Genomic DNA, 14,862 nt, shown 5'->3' with positions numbered 1-14,862 from the left:
ATTCATCCGGAAATACGTCTTCAAATTCACTAACCACCGGAATTTCACGAATGGATGGTGGCTCTTCACGAGTATCAACTACATGAGCAAGAAAAGTCATGCCACCACTAACAAGAAAACAACGTGCCCGTGCATAAGTGCATAATGGCACAAGTCTTCTCCGTCTCTAGCCGTGAATAATTAACTCTCCCCCACTTGGGGTCTTCACACGAATAGATTTTTCATGGCATGTAATATCAGCTCTATGACGATCGAGCCAGTTTATACCAACGAAAATATCGAATTCACCCAAGGTCATCGGGATAAGATCGATTTTAAACGTTTCGGAACCAAACACAATTTCACAATCATTACAAACATCAACCCCTAGCACCGTATTACCATCCGCTATTTCAACTTCTACCAGATGACTTAACTTAGCTAGTGGTTTATCAAGCTTAGGCACAAATCTTGGAGAAACAAACGATAAGTTAGCACCACTATCAAATAGGATCTTTGCCAGATTAGAGTTAACCATGAAAGTACCTGAGACAACTTCATTGGATTGCTTGGCTTCATCATTAGTCATCAAATAGTTTCGACCCCGAACCGTACATGCTGCCTTCTCTAGCCTTTTGACATGATCGAGGTTCAAATCGGGACACTCTGACTTTCGGTGTCCTTCTTTGTTACAATTAAAACAAGTGAGCTTGTTTGTCGAAGGAGGCTTTGTACAATCTCGGGACAAATGACCACGTACCCCATAATTGTAGCAAGTAGGGATAAAGTTCCCGAAACCTCCCTTCTTCACACTATTCACACTTTCTGAACCCTTTTTACTTTTCTTGTTGGAAAAGTTCGAATGACTCGAACCTTCAAATTTTCTCTTAGAGAAAGAGAAATCGCTTTTCTTTGGTACTTCCGGTTCGAAGCCCCGGGCTAACTCAAACAATTCCTCAAAAGACTTAGCCATTCCCCGACTAATCTTACGCTTTAACTCATCGCTTAGTGTACGATAGAAATCTAGCATCAACTTGTTATCATCGCCAACATACTCCGGGCAAAAACGAGTCTTTGCCAAAAAGGTTGAATTGAGGGTAACCAAGTCCATTGAACCTTGTCGGAAATTGTACAACTCGTCCCAGATTTTATCAAGGTCGGAAGGAGTTCGGTATTCTTTGAAAAATTCCTTTTTAAACTCTTCCCACGTCAAACTCATGCATTGCTCTTCACCATAAAACTTAATTTTATCGTCCCACCACAACTTGGCCTCTTCACATAACATGCTAGAACTGTATCTCGTCTTCTTCTCGGGAGGACACTTCGCGGTACGAAAAGCCCCCTCGATGTCGGAGATCCAACATGTGCTTTTCAATGGATCCCTCACTCCATTAAACATAGGAGGTTGAGCATCCTTGAAATTTTTGTAATGGAAATCTCGCCTTCCATATCCACCATTACCATCACCCCCTTCGCCCCGAGGATGAATGTTTTTAGCTTCTAATGCTTCTTCAATTGCGGCATTCATTCGCTCATTGATTAACTCGGTTACTTGCCCATCAACCGATTCTTGGAAAACCTTTCAGACATCCTCAAGAAATTCTGCTCTTTGATTTTTAATAATGGCCTCAACCTTGGCCGTAAACTCGAGGTCCTCGCTCGTACCTCCTTCATTGGTGTCGTGTCCAATTCTCATCTTCATTCTATAAAATAGAAATAGATTAAACAACGAACGAAAAGACATGACACATATACATATTCACCTCACCGCCCCATCTTGCTCAACAATCGTTGTACATCGGTTGTTTGACACGATTTGAACCCGTAACAATGGTAGTTAATCATTGTTATGCGAGCACGTCGCGTTAACTTGCTAGTACAACGTCTATCTCGCTTGATGATTGCAAATACAACACAAAACAATTAGTGCAACGTTAGTTCACATAAACCTAAGCACTAACCCATCCCGGTCCGACCCGTCTCCTACAAGTCCCGCAATAGCGCATACACAATAAAGTTTAAGTCTAGGCACCTATCTCAAGTCGCCTAAATCCCTTAGATCATGCTCTGATACCACTTGTAACAACCCAAACCTTGTTATGCCCAAAATATGACCCCAAAAAAAAAAAAAATCTGGACTAGTACATCTGGACGGCGTCCAGGATTCTGGACGGCGTCCAGTAATGAAGGCCTGGACGGCGTCCAACCTTTTGGGATGGCATCCCAATGAACTACCAGAACCTGATCCCCGTGCTCAACTTACATGAGCGGAAAACCCGCTTCCCGACACTTTTAAACGAAACCCTTTTTACAACATGTCAATATAAGTTAAACTAAGAAATTTCCACAATAAAATCGAGTTTTACAACATCGGGCCCACATCGCCGTTTTACGTGTTTCGTTCAAAAATACAAGTTTCGACCGTACTAGTTTAATTTCCAAACTACACTAAAGCATGGTGTTTGGGATTAAACTACCCATATCTTGGCTGAACTTCCAAAAAAGGTAAACCCCCGAGAGCCACTACTATTCCAAACGAATACCTTTGCCCTTGTCCACGCCGGAGCCTAAAAAGGTAAACAACGAGAGGGTAAGCTAAAGCTTAGTGAATGCAATAATTATACATATACATATATAACTTACTTACTTGCATCACTCACCCCAATTCCGCATACATACTAGCAACATAATTAGCATACCCACATAATGTATAACGCTAAGTCCCCGATAAAGCAAGCTAGTATAACAATAGCATATAACACAAGCAATATAATATGCTACGCCACAATACACAAATATTGATGTTCACAACATCTAATAGTATTCAAATTCCAAGGCTAGCCCAACGAATGGTATCGTCAACATCGAACTTATTTCCCATCCATCCTAGTTAATTTGGTATCGTCAACATCGAACTTAAACCCACATATGAGGTATCATCAACATCGAACTTAAACCCTCATCCAATGTCACTACAATAGTGGTATGGCTTTGTCAACATCGAACTTTAAATCCATACTTGAGGTATCGTCAACATCGAACTTTAACCCTCCTCTAAACAATCAAACAATATACTCTAGGATATGGTATCGTCAACATCGAACTTTAACTCATACCCCACAAATAAATAAATCATATACATACATATATAATTATTCCACTCACCTTAACGATTTGGTGACGATTTTATACTTCCGAATGCTTCAAAGCTAAGCACCTAATATAATAAATACTCAATCAACACACACTCTAGTTGGACTAATCACCAACAATTTACTCATGTGCATTTAATGACTTAAATGCATTAAATGCCCCATTTACCTCAAAACCGACCATTTAAGGTCAAGACCATCATAAATCGATAAAAGCTAGTGATTAAGGTATAACCACACTAACTAATACACATTTAGGGTATTTCATACCCTTCTTTCCCCACAAGGTCAATCGTTACTCATTTGACCATTTTAAAGCCAACACACCCATTTCGGGTCATCCACTAACCCACATAACACCCATTCATTTTAATAACTAGGTGTGCTAGTAATTAACTAACCAATTATGACTCATAAACTCATTTATCATTTCAAAACCCTATGTTAGCAATTCTTGAGTCCTCATGACTCGATCTTACCTAAAAACCCCCAAAACACTAACAATTGGGTTATATGTTCATTACTAACCCAATCCCTAACCCTTAAACAATTAAAACAAGGAAGTAGAGGTTAAGACTTACCACCACAATCAAAATGTAGCTAGGGACTAGATGAACAACTTTAGAACTCGCACATAGACCTGATTCGACCTTCTTCTTCCTTGGTTTGAGCTTTCTCACTCTAGAAACCCTTTTTCTCTCTAAATTGAATTGGAAGAGGTGTGGTTGTTGGAGGTGGAGTAAATGGTGCTCCAAAACTGATCTAGGACCTTAAATTCGTCCACGAAGTGAAATCACCAAAATACCCATTTTAAATATCTAAAAAAAAAAAAGCTGGCCCGCCAGTTAATCTGGACGGCGTCCAGATTTTAGGACGGCATCCAGTCCTTCACATTGGGATGGCGTCCCACCTGTTTGGTCGGTGTCCCACACTACTGGAAAACAGGATCTTACACACGACCTCTCACTTTTCCTGATTCTGACTTACAGTGTTAAAACATACATCCGCAAAAACTCGAGCCACTTTATCAACTTAATAAAACAGATACTACTGATAGCACGATGTAAAATATACCTCAAAAACCTTCAAATCATGCAAAATAACTCTTCTCGATTCCTAAACTCGAATCTTAACAAAATCAACCAAAATACTTCAATTCGTATCCAAACGGACCAAATATGACCGATATTGCGAGAGAATTAATAGATGAAATGCGCAATATCAATGATGACACATACATATGCATAAGTGATGATTGACATCTTAACATAAAACACACAAGTTCACTAATCCATACTTTATCTTGCAAATAACCAAATCAAACAAACCTTAGAATGAAAATAAAGATCATTAAAGTTACACGGTCAAAGGGACGGTCGACCGTATACCTGACTGTAGAAGCCCAGACTGAATCTGCAATGCAGTTTTGTGAAAACAAGTTGCACGATTGTCACCATGGTCAACCGCATTGCGACCGTAGATTTCACTGTGATCATTTTGACCAAATTTAGTTTGACCACTTCCCGACATCTATAATTCATGAAACATTTCTCAACACGCTTAGAATAGATGCTGAAATGTCTCGTTCATATCGATTATAAACGTTTCATATTAATTGATTTTGTTGCGAGGTTTTGACCTCTATATGAGACGTTTTTCAAAGACTGCATTCGATTTTTAAAACAAACCATAACCTTTATTTTATTGATAAAGGTTTAAAACCATAACGTAGATTATCAAGTAATGATAATCTAAAAGATAACGTTTTACACACGACCATTACATAATGGTTTACAATAATATTACACATTGATTTAAATCTCCGAATGCATTTTTTAAACAATATATTACAAGCATGCTGACTCCAATTCTTGTCCTTAAATTAGCATGTAATAGCGGAAGCTCTTAATAATCACCTGAGAATAAACATGCTTTAAACGTCAACAAAAATGTTGGTGAGTTATAGGTTTAACCTATATATCAAATTGTATTAATAGACCACAAGATTTCATTTCCATTTTTCATAAACATCATGCATGAATATAGCAATCTGGATAAAAATCATTCATATGTTGAACACCTGGTAACCGACATTAACAAAATGCATATAGAATATCCCCAAAACAGAAATCCATCTGTATTAATAACTCGAAGTACTAAAGCATACCATTTTCCAGTATGGGGGGAATTAGTGCCCATAGATCTACCTTTAGGATTCGCTTCAATTAGGGTATATGTTCCCTAATTCTTAGGCTACCAAGCTAAAAGGGTGATATTCGGTATTTATAATCCAACATAGAATGTAATTTCAAGTACTTGTGTCTATTTTGTAAAACATTTACAAAACTGCATGTATTCTCATCCCAAAAATATTAGATAGTAAAAATGGGACTATAACTCACTTTCACGTATTTTCACTTCGTCGGACAATAAGACTTGGCCACGGGTCGATTCACGAACCTGTAATATATATATATATATATATATATATATATATATATATATATATATATATATATATATATATATATATATATATATATATCAAAGTATGATCGAAATATAATTATACCGTATTTTATTACATTTTAACGATTTAAGTTTGTTAAGTTGACAGTCCAATGTTTGCAGTCCACAAATAATTGTCCACAATTAGTAGTACATAAATAAATCAATATATATTATCTCGAATCAATCCACGACCCAGTGCATACAAGTCTCAGACTCGATCACAACTTAAAGTATATATATTATTTTGGAATCAACCTCAACCCTGTATAGCTAACTCGATTATTACCGCATATAGAGTGTCTATGGTTGTTCCAAATAATATATATAGATGACGTCGATATGATATGTCAAAACATTGTATACGTATCTATGGTCTATCAAGATTACATAATATAGGTTAGAATACATGTATAATACAATATAAGTTAGTTAAGTTATGATTAGTATAGATTTGTTACAAAGTTCACGTAGCTAAAATAAGCAAAAATATCCAATTTTGTTTTACCCATAACTTCTTCGTTTTAAATCCGTTTTGAGTGAATCCAATTGATATGGTTTCCTAATGAACTGAAATTTATGAAACAAAACATAAAAAGTATAAGTTTATAGTCAGAAATACAAGTTACAAGTGGTTTTTGTAAGAGGTAGTCATTTCAGTCGAAAGAACGACGTCTTGTTGACCATTTTGAAAAACATACTTCCACTTTGAGTTTAACCATAATTTTTGGATTAAGTTTCATGTTCATAAGAAAAATCATTTTCCCAAAAGGAAAACTTTTAAATCAAAGTTTATCATAGTTTTTAATTATCTAACCCAAAACAGCCCCCGATTTCACTACGACGGCGTATGTCTGGTTTTACGGTGTTCTTAGTGTTTCCAAGTTTTAAATTATTAAGTTAGCATATAATATAGATATAGAAGATGTGTTTAGTTGATTTTAAAAGTTAAGTTAGAAGGATTAACTTTGTTTGCGAACAAGTTTAGAATTAACTAAACTATGTTCTAGTGATTACAAGTTTAAATCTTCGAATAAGATAGTTATATATATATATATATATATATATATATATATATATATATATATATATATATGAATCGAATGATGTTATGAACATCATTATTACCTCAAGTATAGTAGGTAAACCTACTGGAAATAACAAGGAATGATCTAGAGCTTCAAAGGATCTTGGATGGCTTGGAAGTTCTTGAAGTAGAATCATGACACAAAAACAAGTTCAAGTAAGATTTTCTACTCGAATTAAGATAGTTATAGTTATAGAAATTGAATCAAAGTTTGAATATGAGTATTACCTTGAATTAGAATGATAAATACTGTAAGTAACAAAGGTTTCTTGATCTTAGATGATTACTTGGAATGGATTAGAAAACTTGGAAGTATACTTGCAAACTTGAAAGTATTCTTGATTTTATGAAACTAGAACTTATAGAATTTATGAAGAACACTTAGAACTTTAAGATAGAACTTGAGAGAGTTCAATTAGATGAAGAAAATTGAAGAATGTAGGTGTTTGTATGTGTTTTAGGTCGTGATATATGGATTAGATATAAAGGATATGTAAGTTTGTTTTCTTGTAAATAAGTCATGAATGATTAACAATATTTTTGTAATCTTGCTAAATAATTCATACTAGATTACAAAGAATGGTTCCCACATGTTTGATGACTCATTAAGGGCTGCTAAGAGCTGATCATTGAAGTGCATATACCAATAGTATGTACATCTAGGAGCTGTGTACTGTATGAGTACGAATACGGGTGCATACGAGTAGAATTGTTGATGAAAATGAATGAGAATGTAATTGTAAGCATTTTTGTTAAGTAGAAGTACTTTGATATGTGTCATGAAGTCTTTCAAAAGTGTAACAATACATCTTAATACATTACATGTATATACATTTTAACTGAGTCGTTAAGTCATCGTTAGTCGTTACATGTACATGTTGTTTCGGAACCTATAAGTTAACGATTTCGTTAAATGTAATTAATCCCATTGTTATTATATCTAGTGAGATGTTAAATTATTACATTATTATGATAACATGATGTACTAATATATCTTAATATTATATATAAATATTAAGACGTTATTACAACGATAATCGTTACGTATAGATATCGTTTTGAATTTCTTAGGTTAGTAGTCTTGTTTTATGTACAAGGTTCATTGTTAATATACATAATAAGATACTTACTTATCATTTCATCATGTTAAACATATATATATGTTCATATATATAATATCATGTCATATACAAGTTATAACGTTCGTGAATCATCGGACAAACTGGGTGGTCAAATGTTAACACAAAATCCGTTTCAATTAATCAAGTCTTAATAAGTTTGATTGCTTAACATGTTGGAAACATTTAATCATGTAAATATAGTTTTCATTTAATATATAATCATGGAAAAGTTCGGGTCACTACAGATGCCCCTCCATACTCAATTGAGTTTTGGTCATAAAAACGTTAATCTTGGTTAATCATGCTTAATTACACCTTAATGACAATTTAACCATGATTAGGCATAACACATAAGTGTTAATCAATAAATTGTGATCTTAAAACTTGTCTAGACATTCTTAGGATGATCACCAAGTACCAACACACATAAGCTAATGTCACTAGAACACTAATTACAATTAAAGATTACTTAGTGACAAATTAAGGCTAAATGAAGAACAACATTTTAAAGTATAACTAGTAAAGATTTATAATCCTAAAATACACTTAGATACATTTAGGATGGTTACCAAGTCCCAACTAGAGATTGCTATTCCCTTGTACATCTGTTGGACATTAATGTGTGCTTACACATTAATCATGCAATGTGTTATATTGCAAGTAAGCTTGCTAAAGCTTAAACCATATTGTTATGCAAATATCTATATGATTGATATTAGAATAACTATCTCTTGCTATATGTGAGTATTACTTGCTACTTGCTAATATGTTTGATACTTACTAATTTGCCAACTTGTTAACATGCTCTTAAGCTTGCTATGTGTTATAAGTTAGAACAATAGGATTCAAATAACTAGTTTACTTCAAGGAATTAAATATAACATGGTTCACAAATAATAATGGTCAATAATCTATTTGGTCTTGTCTAGTAACATACATTGTGTAACATGTCCAAGTACAACGTACACTTAATGTTTAACTTAGAAAAAATATTATTCAATTAATCTCTACTTAATCTTAAAATGAATATGATTTGTGATTAATTGAAACTAGGAAGTTAATGACATGTTGACTAGTCTTTAGGATTGAACCAAATGCATTAATGAACCTAACTAAGTCTTGACCAAACTAAGATTACCCAAAATGACAATCAAGACACTTCTGCATGAATGTTGGGTTTACCACATTTGGAGTGTTATGTCATTTTTACACAATAAGACCAAATCCCACACACTTAATGCATATAGTACTTGTATAGGATATTGGGTTTCTTTTGTAGGTGCTAAATGAAGTAACGATTCCAAAATATGATATTCAAATCTGAGTCAAATGGCTATACAACGGATACAAATTTTGGACACAGACGTGCACGGTCGAACCACGGTCGACCGTGACAGTGACCGTCTAGCAACAGCTAGTTTTTGAATTTCACCATAAATAGCAAGCATTAGAGAGCATTTGGAGCTGACCCTCTTGCACATTTCAAAGGCATGTTTCCAGAGATCACAAGGGCTTTAATTACTACTCAAATGTGATCAAGCAAGAGAAGATTCTATGATCTTATATATATAGAATTTGGTTGTTGTAAACTTACTAATCAAATTTGTTCATCTTGTGAGTTTACTTAGTGTGATGTATGTCCTAGAATCATCTTAAGATTATCATCACTAATTGTGTGAATCTTGTAACTTCAATTAGTAGAAGCATAGGCTAGCTTAGTTATCTACTTTCTTAAAGGGACTTAGGAAGTTGATTAATCTTAGTTGGAGATTAATACTTGTCCAAGTTGAAGACAAGTTGAGCTAAGTTGCAGTTGATCTTTCAAAGGGTTAGAAAGATTAGGTTTGTTGTCTACCAAGAAGTTGAAGACTTATAAATCAGATCTCCACCGGGTTTGGAGAAAAGTGCTTAGTGAAGCAAGAAATCCTGATTAGTGTAATCAGGGAGTGGATTAATGTGGATTAGTTAACATCCACCCGAACCACTATAAATCCTTGTGTATATGTTCTTTACATTACTTTACTTATCATTTTGAACATAAACACAACACACATCAAGTTTGAGTTAAATTGGTTGATCATAGTTAATAAAGTTAGTGATCAATTGAAAAAGTTTTAAAACGTATTAAGTAACTATTCACCCCCCTAGTTACTTACACTGTGCATTCGGGACAGATTCGGTCCCATTCAGGTGGTCATATTCGAATGCATAATCTCAACATCTAGGAAAATTTAAGAAACAATATCGACATGAAAAGTCAAGTACTGATCTCGAAGTTTTCAAATCTCATATGCATATGTTCCAGAAATTAAAGCAATTAGCCAAAGCAATCTATTTAAGTTACAATTCAACACGTGTTGTCATGAATAATCAATTGAGCGTAAAGTGAGTTTTAAGAATCCAAATCAAGTGATATCTTAGTCTAACATGCATGATTTTTCATAATATTTTAGTTCGGTAACCATTTCATATTCCACATCATAACACAATTTTCCCAGATTTCAGATGCATGCAATAAACAAGTCGAAAATTGAATTAAGCATAACGGGTGAACCGTTTATCGAAAACATGCAATTCTTAAGTGCAAAATTATTAGTTTTTCAAGGGCTGTTCAATTATGTACTTGTATATATATATATATATATATATATATATATATATATATATATATATATATATATATATATATATATATACACACACACACACATACATACATATATATATAACATGGGTCGAAATTTCAGTTATGGCCTGTTTCAAATTCGGGATTTCGGTAAATTGCACATACGAACAAATTAAGCAATATAACGCATACACAATTCAATGGGCATGAGCAAAGGGACCTATAAACACCATGTAATCTTAAAGAAATCTGAAATTTAAAATTAGGTTTTGGTGATTTATACCTCTAGAGATCAAATTGCTTACACCAGCGCGTAGAGAAAGACACGGGGAACAACTTTGATCAAGGAAGCACATGCAATTGAACAATTTTTATGGTGAATTTGTGTGATGAAGTGAGGAGATGATGAGGGTGTTATGGGGGCTGAAAAACGACGATAGAGGGAGGGAGAGGGATTATGAGGCGTGATTCCTTGTCCAGTAGGTTTAAGGGGTTTAGTTAGCGCCTAATTAGCTAGCTTATTAGGTTTAATTAACAAAGTGGCCGAAATTAAAAGTAAGGGAACCCCCCTCTTGTGGATTTCGACCAAGGGGCTGGAAAAAGGGCTCCTTGGAATCACAAAAGTTGCTACTCAAGTTTCCTAAATGTACCCATTAAGTGTCGTTACCCGAAACCAAAAAACGAAACGTTAACCGGACATTTAGCGAATTCTACATGCTTTTTATTTATAAAAACCTTCATAAATTAAAAGTATTCTTAAAACCTAATAATTATATAAAATAATTATTGGAAGTGAAATATCATTCGTTTCGTTGCCTAGTGTCGATAACTGAACCCGTAAGGTTGTGACGTTATCCGAGCGTTAGCCGATATTCTCAAGTTTTTAATTTATTTTAGTTCCAATAAATCATATATAATTTTAAAGTTAATAATTATAAAAGAATATAACTATTAGAACGTTAGCAGTGTTTTTCGTTGTCTCGAAAGACGTTATCTGCATTTTCACTAACTATACGTTTTTCTAAGCACTTCTAAACCGAAGCGTGTTTCTTATTGAATATGTAACACGTATTAACTAATATCCTCCAAAGACCAAGTGTGAATTCAAGTAATCGCCATTAAATATTCATAAATGTATTTAAAAAAATTCGGCGTAGGAAAATCGTATGATTTATCTAACGAACGTCTAGTATTTAACGAAAGTTTTAACGGAAAAGCTCGGGTTGTTACAAATGCAGTATGCAATGGTTGTTGCCGTTTGGTTGCAAGTGTTTATTGGTTGTTTGAGCCTTTGAAGGTGCTTTGACATTGTTTTATATGCGAGAAGTTTAGGAACATTTTATAGTAGGTTCAAGAGTAATTTTCAATAGATTTGTAATGTGCAATGTAATAAATTGTAATAATGTTTTATGCATATTGATAAATGATGATACGCATAACTAAATCCGTAACAGAAAAGTCATATTTTCTATACGACTTGCCATTTGTCAAAATTTCACCCGGAATTAAACCGGCATGATGATCCAGGAATACATACCTTCTCCCGATCCCACCTAAACATGATCCAGGAATACATACCTTCTCCCGGTCCCACCTAAACAAACCGACCAGAAGAATAACCGAATATGCTTCCGGAAAGAAATATCTTGGATAGAACCCAGCCGTGACTTCACATAAGCCCATATTACCCGGACAAATGTGCCGGATACCGGCACTACCCACCCAGATACGAAGCCTCGAGAGGTTACAGATCATATTTCCACATCAAGGTATACTTAGCCAAATACGCTGGCCGCCTGGTAACCTCTACAAAATATTACAAAAATATTACGAACGAACATATGAGCCGGCTATAACCTTACCCGGTCAAGAGAGTACTGCGAAGAAACACTTGGATAAACATTTGGAAGTCATCATACCCAATTAAAGGTGTGCCGCCCATCCACCACATCATAAACGGATCAGCCACACCATTCCGAAACAATTCCACCATTCCGGAATAACCACACCATTCCGGAATAACCATACCATTCCGGAATAATCACACAGTCCCGAAACAAAGCATGGTCTCGGAATAGGCATTTGGTCCCGGAACGAACACACGAATAGATCATATGCCACGTCAGCCCACGAATCTAGGAAAGTTTGTTAGGATTTGTTTGTTATGCTAATGAAAGGGATATGTGTCACGTCAGCCCACGAATCTGGTAAAGTTTGTTACGGTTACCAAAGGGACATATGTCACGTTATCATTCCCTCTAACAAACTATTTGAAAACATCTATAAATACGCCTCATGGGTCATTCATTACATCACACTGAACACGTATTGTTACTCTGCCAAAATCACACTGCATCATTGTTCAGTCAAAGAATGCAACTCCGATTGAGATTCCGGTCGATATCGGAGTGCATCAAACATCCAAGATATTAACTCATTCAATCTAATCGAGTGGGGTTAATCTAATCTTTTGTTTTACGCCTTTGAAATCCAGATTTCAAATGGGGTTTGCACAGTTTTTGAAGTTAAAACAATCGATAAACACACTTTTTTCAAATTAAGCAGATAAGTCTAATTCTAAAACGACCAATTTAGATTTAGACGTAATCAATATAGGTCGACACACATTATAGTTGTTCAGTAGATCTTTGGATTTACTCAATCAAATTATACGATCTATATCACTTCTAACTTTATTAATCTTATCACATATTTTAATTTTAATTTAATTTAATTTAAATCGATGTTTTTCGAAGAAAAAAAATACGAAACAAGTACAAGCTTCTAATGCACGTAGAAAGATCATAATATACGGACGACTGTTATCGGCATAAAAAATCTAAAAGATAATTACGATTATATCCTTTAACGACACCTCACAATCGCTGTTGCTATCGGCAATAATAATAAATATTTCTTCTTCATTCTTTGCCCTCTTTACCTTCTTTCTTCTATAAACCCTTTCCAATTGTCAAGATTTCACAGGTGATTTATTATTAATTACGGTTAGTATTTCAACTTCTGTCAATAGATACTTGTGGGTTCTGTTTATTGGTTCCGTATATTAAGAAAAATGACCAATCTTTAATCAGGGTTATCTGATTTCATCATAAATTCATATGGGTGTTATTATTCTAGCTAAAGTTTAAATCTTTATACCCAAAAAATTGTGGGTTTTGTATAAATTCACCTGATCTTGGTCATGAAATTTGTTAGGTTGATGTTAGGGTGATCTCTTTAGGGTTTACTATATCTGATATTAAAAAATGGGGATTCTTATTTAGGGCTAGCTACAGAATTGGTTTCAAATGGGTTCTCTTTAGCATTGATTAAATTGAAATAATATAGTACTTAAATTTGGTGTTATGTGAAATGGGATCATCAGGGTTTTTCTCAATATGTTTAATTTATTCCATAGTGGCTTTAAGTTGTGGAACCCTAATGATGTTTTATAGCCATGAGGTGTTTGCATTCTGTCATGGTAATGAAATTGCTACTAAGTTATTAGGATCAACACCTCATGATCAGTTGCTGATTAAGACCTCTGATTCGTTCTCTGGGTTGCTTTTATTTGCTGTTGGGATCTTGTTGTTCATGGTGGCATTTGTGAAAGATAGAGACTTTCAAAGCTTTTTTGCTAAAGGTTGTGTGCTTCTTCATATTGCTATGGCAATATGGAGGATTTACTTTGAGAGTAAGCTTGAAGAACTCGGTCGTGATTGGCTGAGACTGGTCCTTGGAGATTTTGTTTTAGCACTTTCATGGGTGTTGTTTCTTGTGTACAGTTGGAGAGAAAAATATGACTAGGTGTATACACAATTGCTTCAATTTGTTCTTGAATTGGGTCAAACCCGGTTCTTGAATCCATACTGCAGCTTGCACCACTGTCTTTAGTGATTTTTGAAGAAATGGTCTCCTTTAATGGAGGTTGTGAAGTTGCTTTTTGATCCTGTTTGGTATCTAGGGGAACATATTTTCTTGATTGTGATTAGTAAAGAAAAAAGCTTTGATTTTTTTTTTTTTTTTTTTTTTTTTTTTTGCCTTTATATGTTGATGCTCATTGTAAAGCTTTTGATTTCTACATAGAAGTATGAAATTTGTGATTGATGATCTCGGTATCATTTCTTGTTTGGTCGTTAGCTTAATATAGAGTTTGTTATTTTCGTTAGTGCAGATAATGTAACGCTCTTCTATTGTTTAGAATTGTCGTTTCAATCTATTAGTTTCTCCATTTATATTGGTCTATAATGTCTATCAAAATTATTTTTGAATATGCTTTGTGCCTTTTATGTAATGTTACTATTTAGCATCCTTTTTCTTATTTTTTTATTTGCTCCCATTCCATATGATTTAGGGGAAAGATGGCTAATACTAATCTAATAAGTGAAG

General features: G+C 34.3%; 1 protein-coding gene across 1 annotated transcript; it reads left to right on the top strand.

Annotated features, from left to right (window-relative positions):
• The first annotated feature begins 13,439 nt into the window (after nucleotides 1–13,439).
• Nucleotides 13,440–14,650, top strand: LOC139897843 (uncharacterized). Its single transcript, XM_071880562.1, has one exon. The coding sequence runs from the start codon at nucleotides 13,846–13,848 to the stop codon at nucleotides 14,278–14,280; it is 435 nt and encodes a 144-aa protein (XP_071736663.1). The 5' UTR covers nucleotides 13,440–13,845; the 3' UTR covers nucleotides 14,281–14,650.
• The last annotated feature ends 212 nt before the right edge of the window (nucleotides 14,651–14,862 follow it).

This window comes from Rutidosis leptorrhynchoides, chromosome 3 (genome assembly GCF_046630445.1).
Source record: "Rutidosis leptorrhynchoides isolate AG116_Rl617_1_P2 chromosome 3, CSIRO_AGI_Rlap_v1, whole genome shotgun sequence".
In the NCBI taxonomy this organism is placed as follows: domain Eukaryota; kingdom Viridiplantae; phylum Streptophyta; class Magnoliopsida; order Asterales; family Asteraceae; genus Rutidosis; species Rutidosis leptorrhynchoides.
Note: the sequence above shows the minus strand (reverse complement) of the source record. Positions and strands in the feature narration are given on the sequence as shown.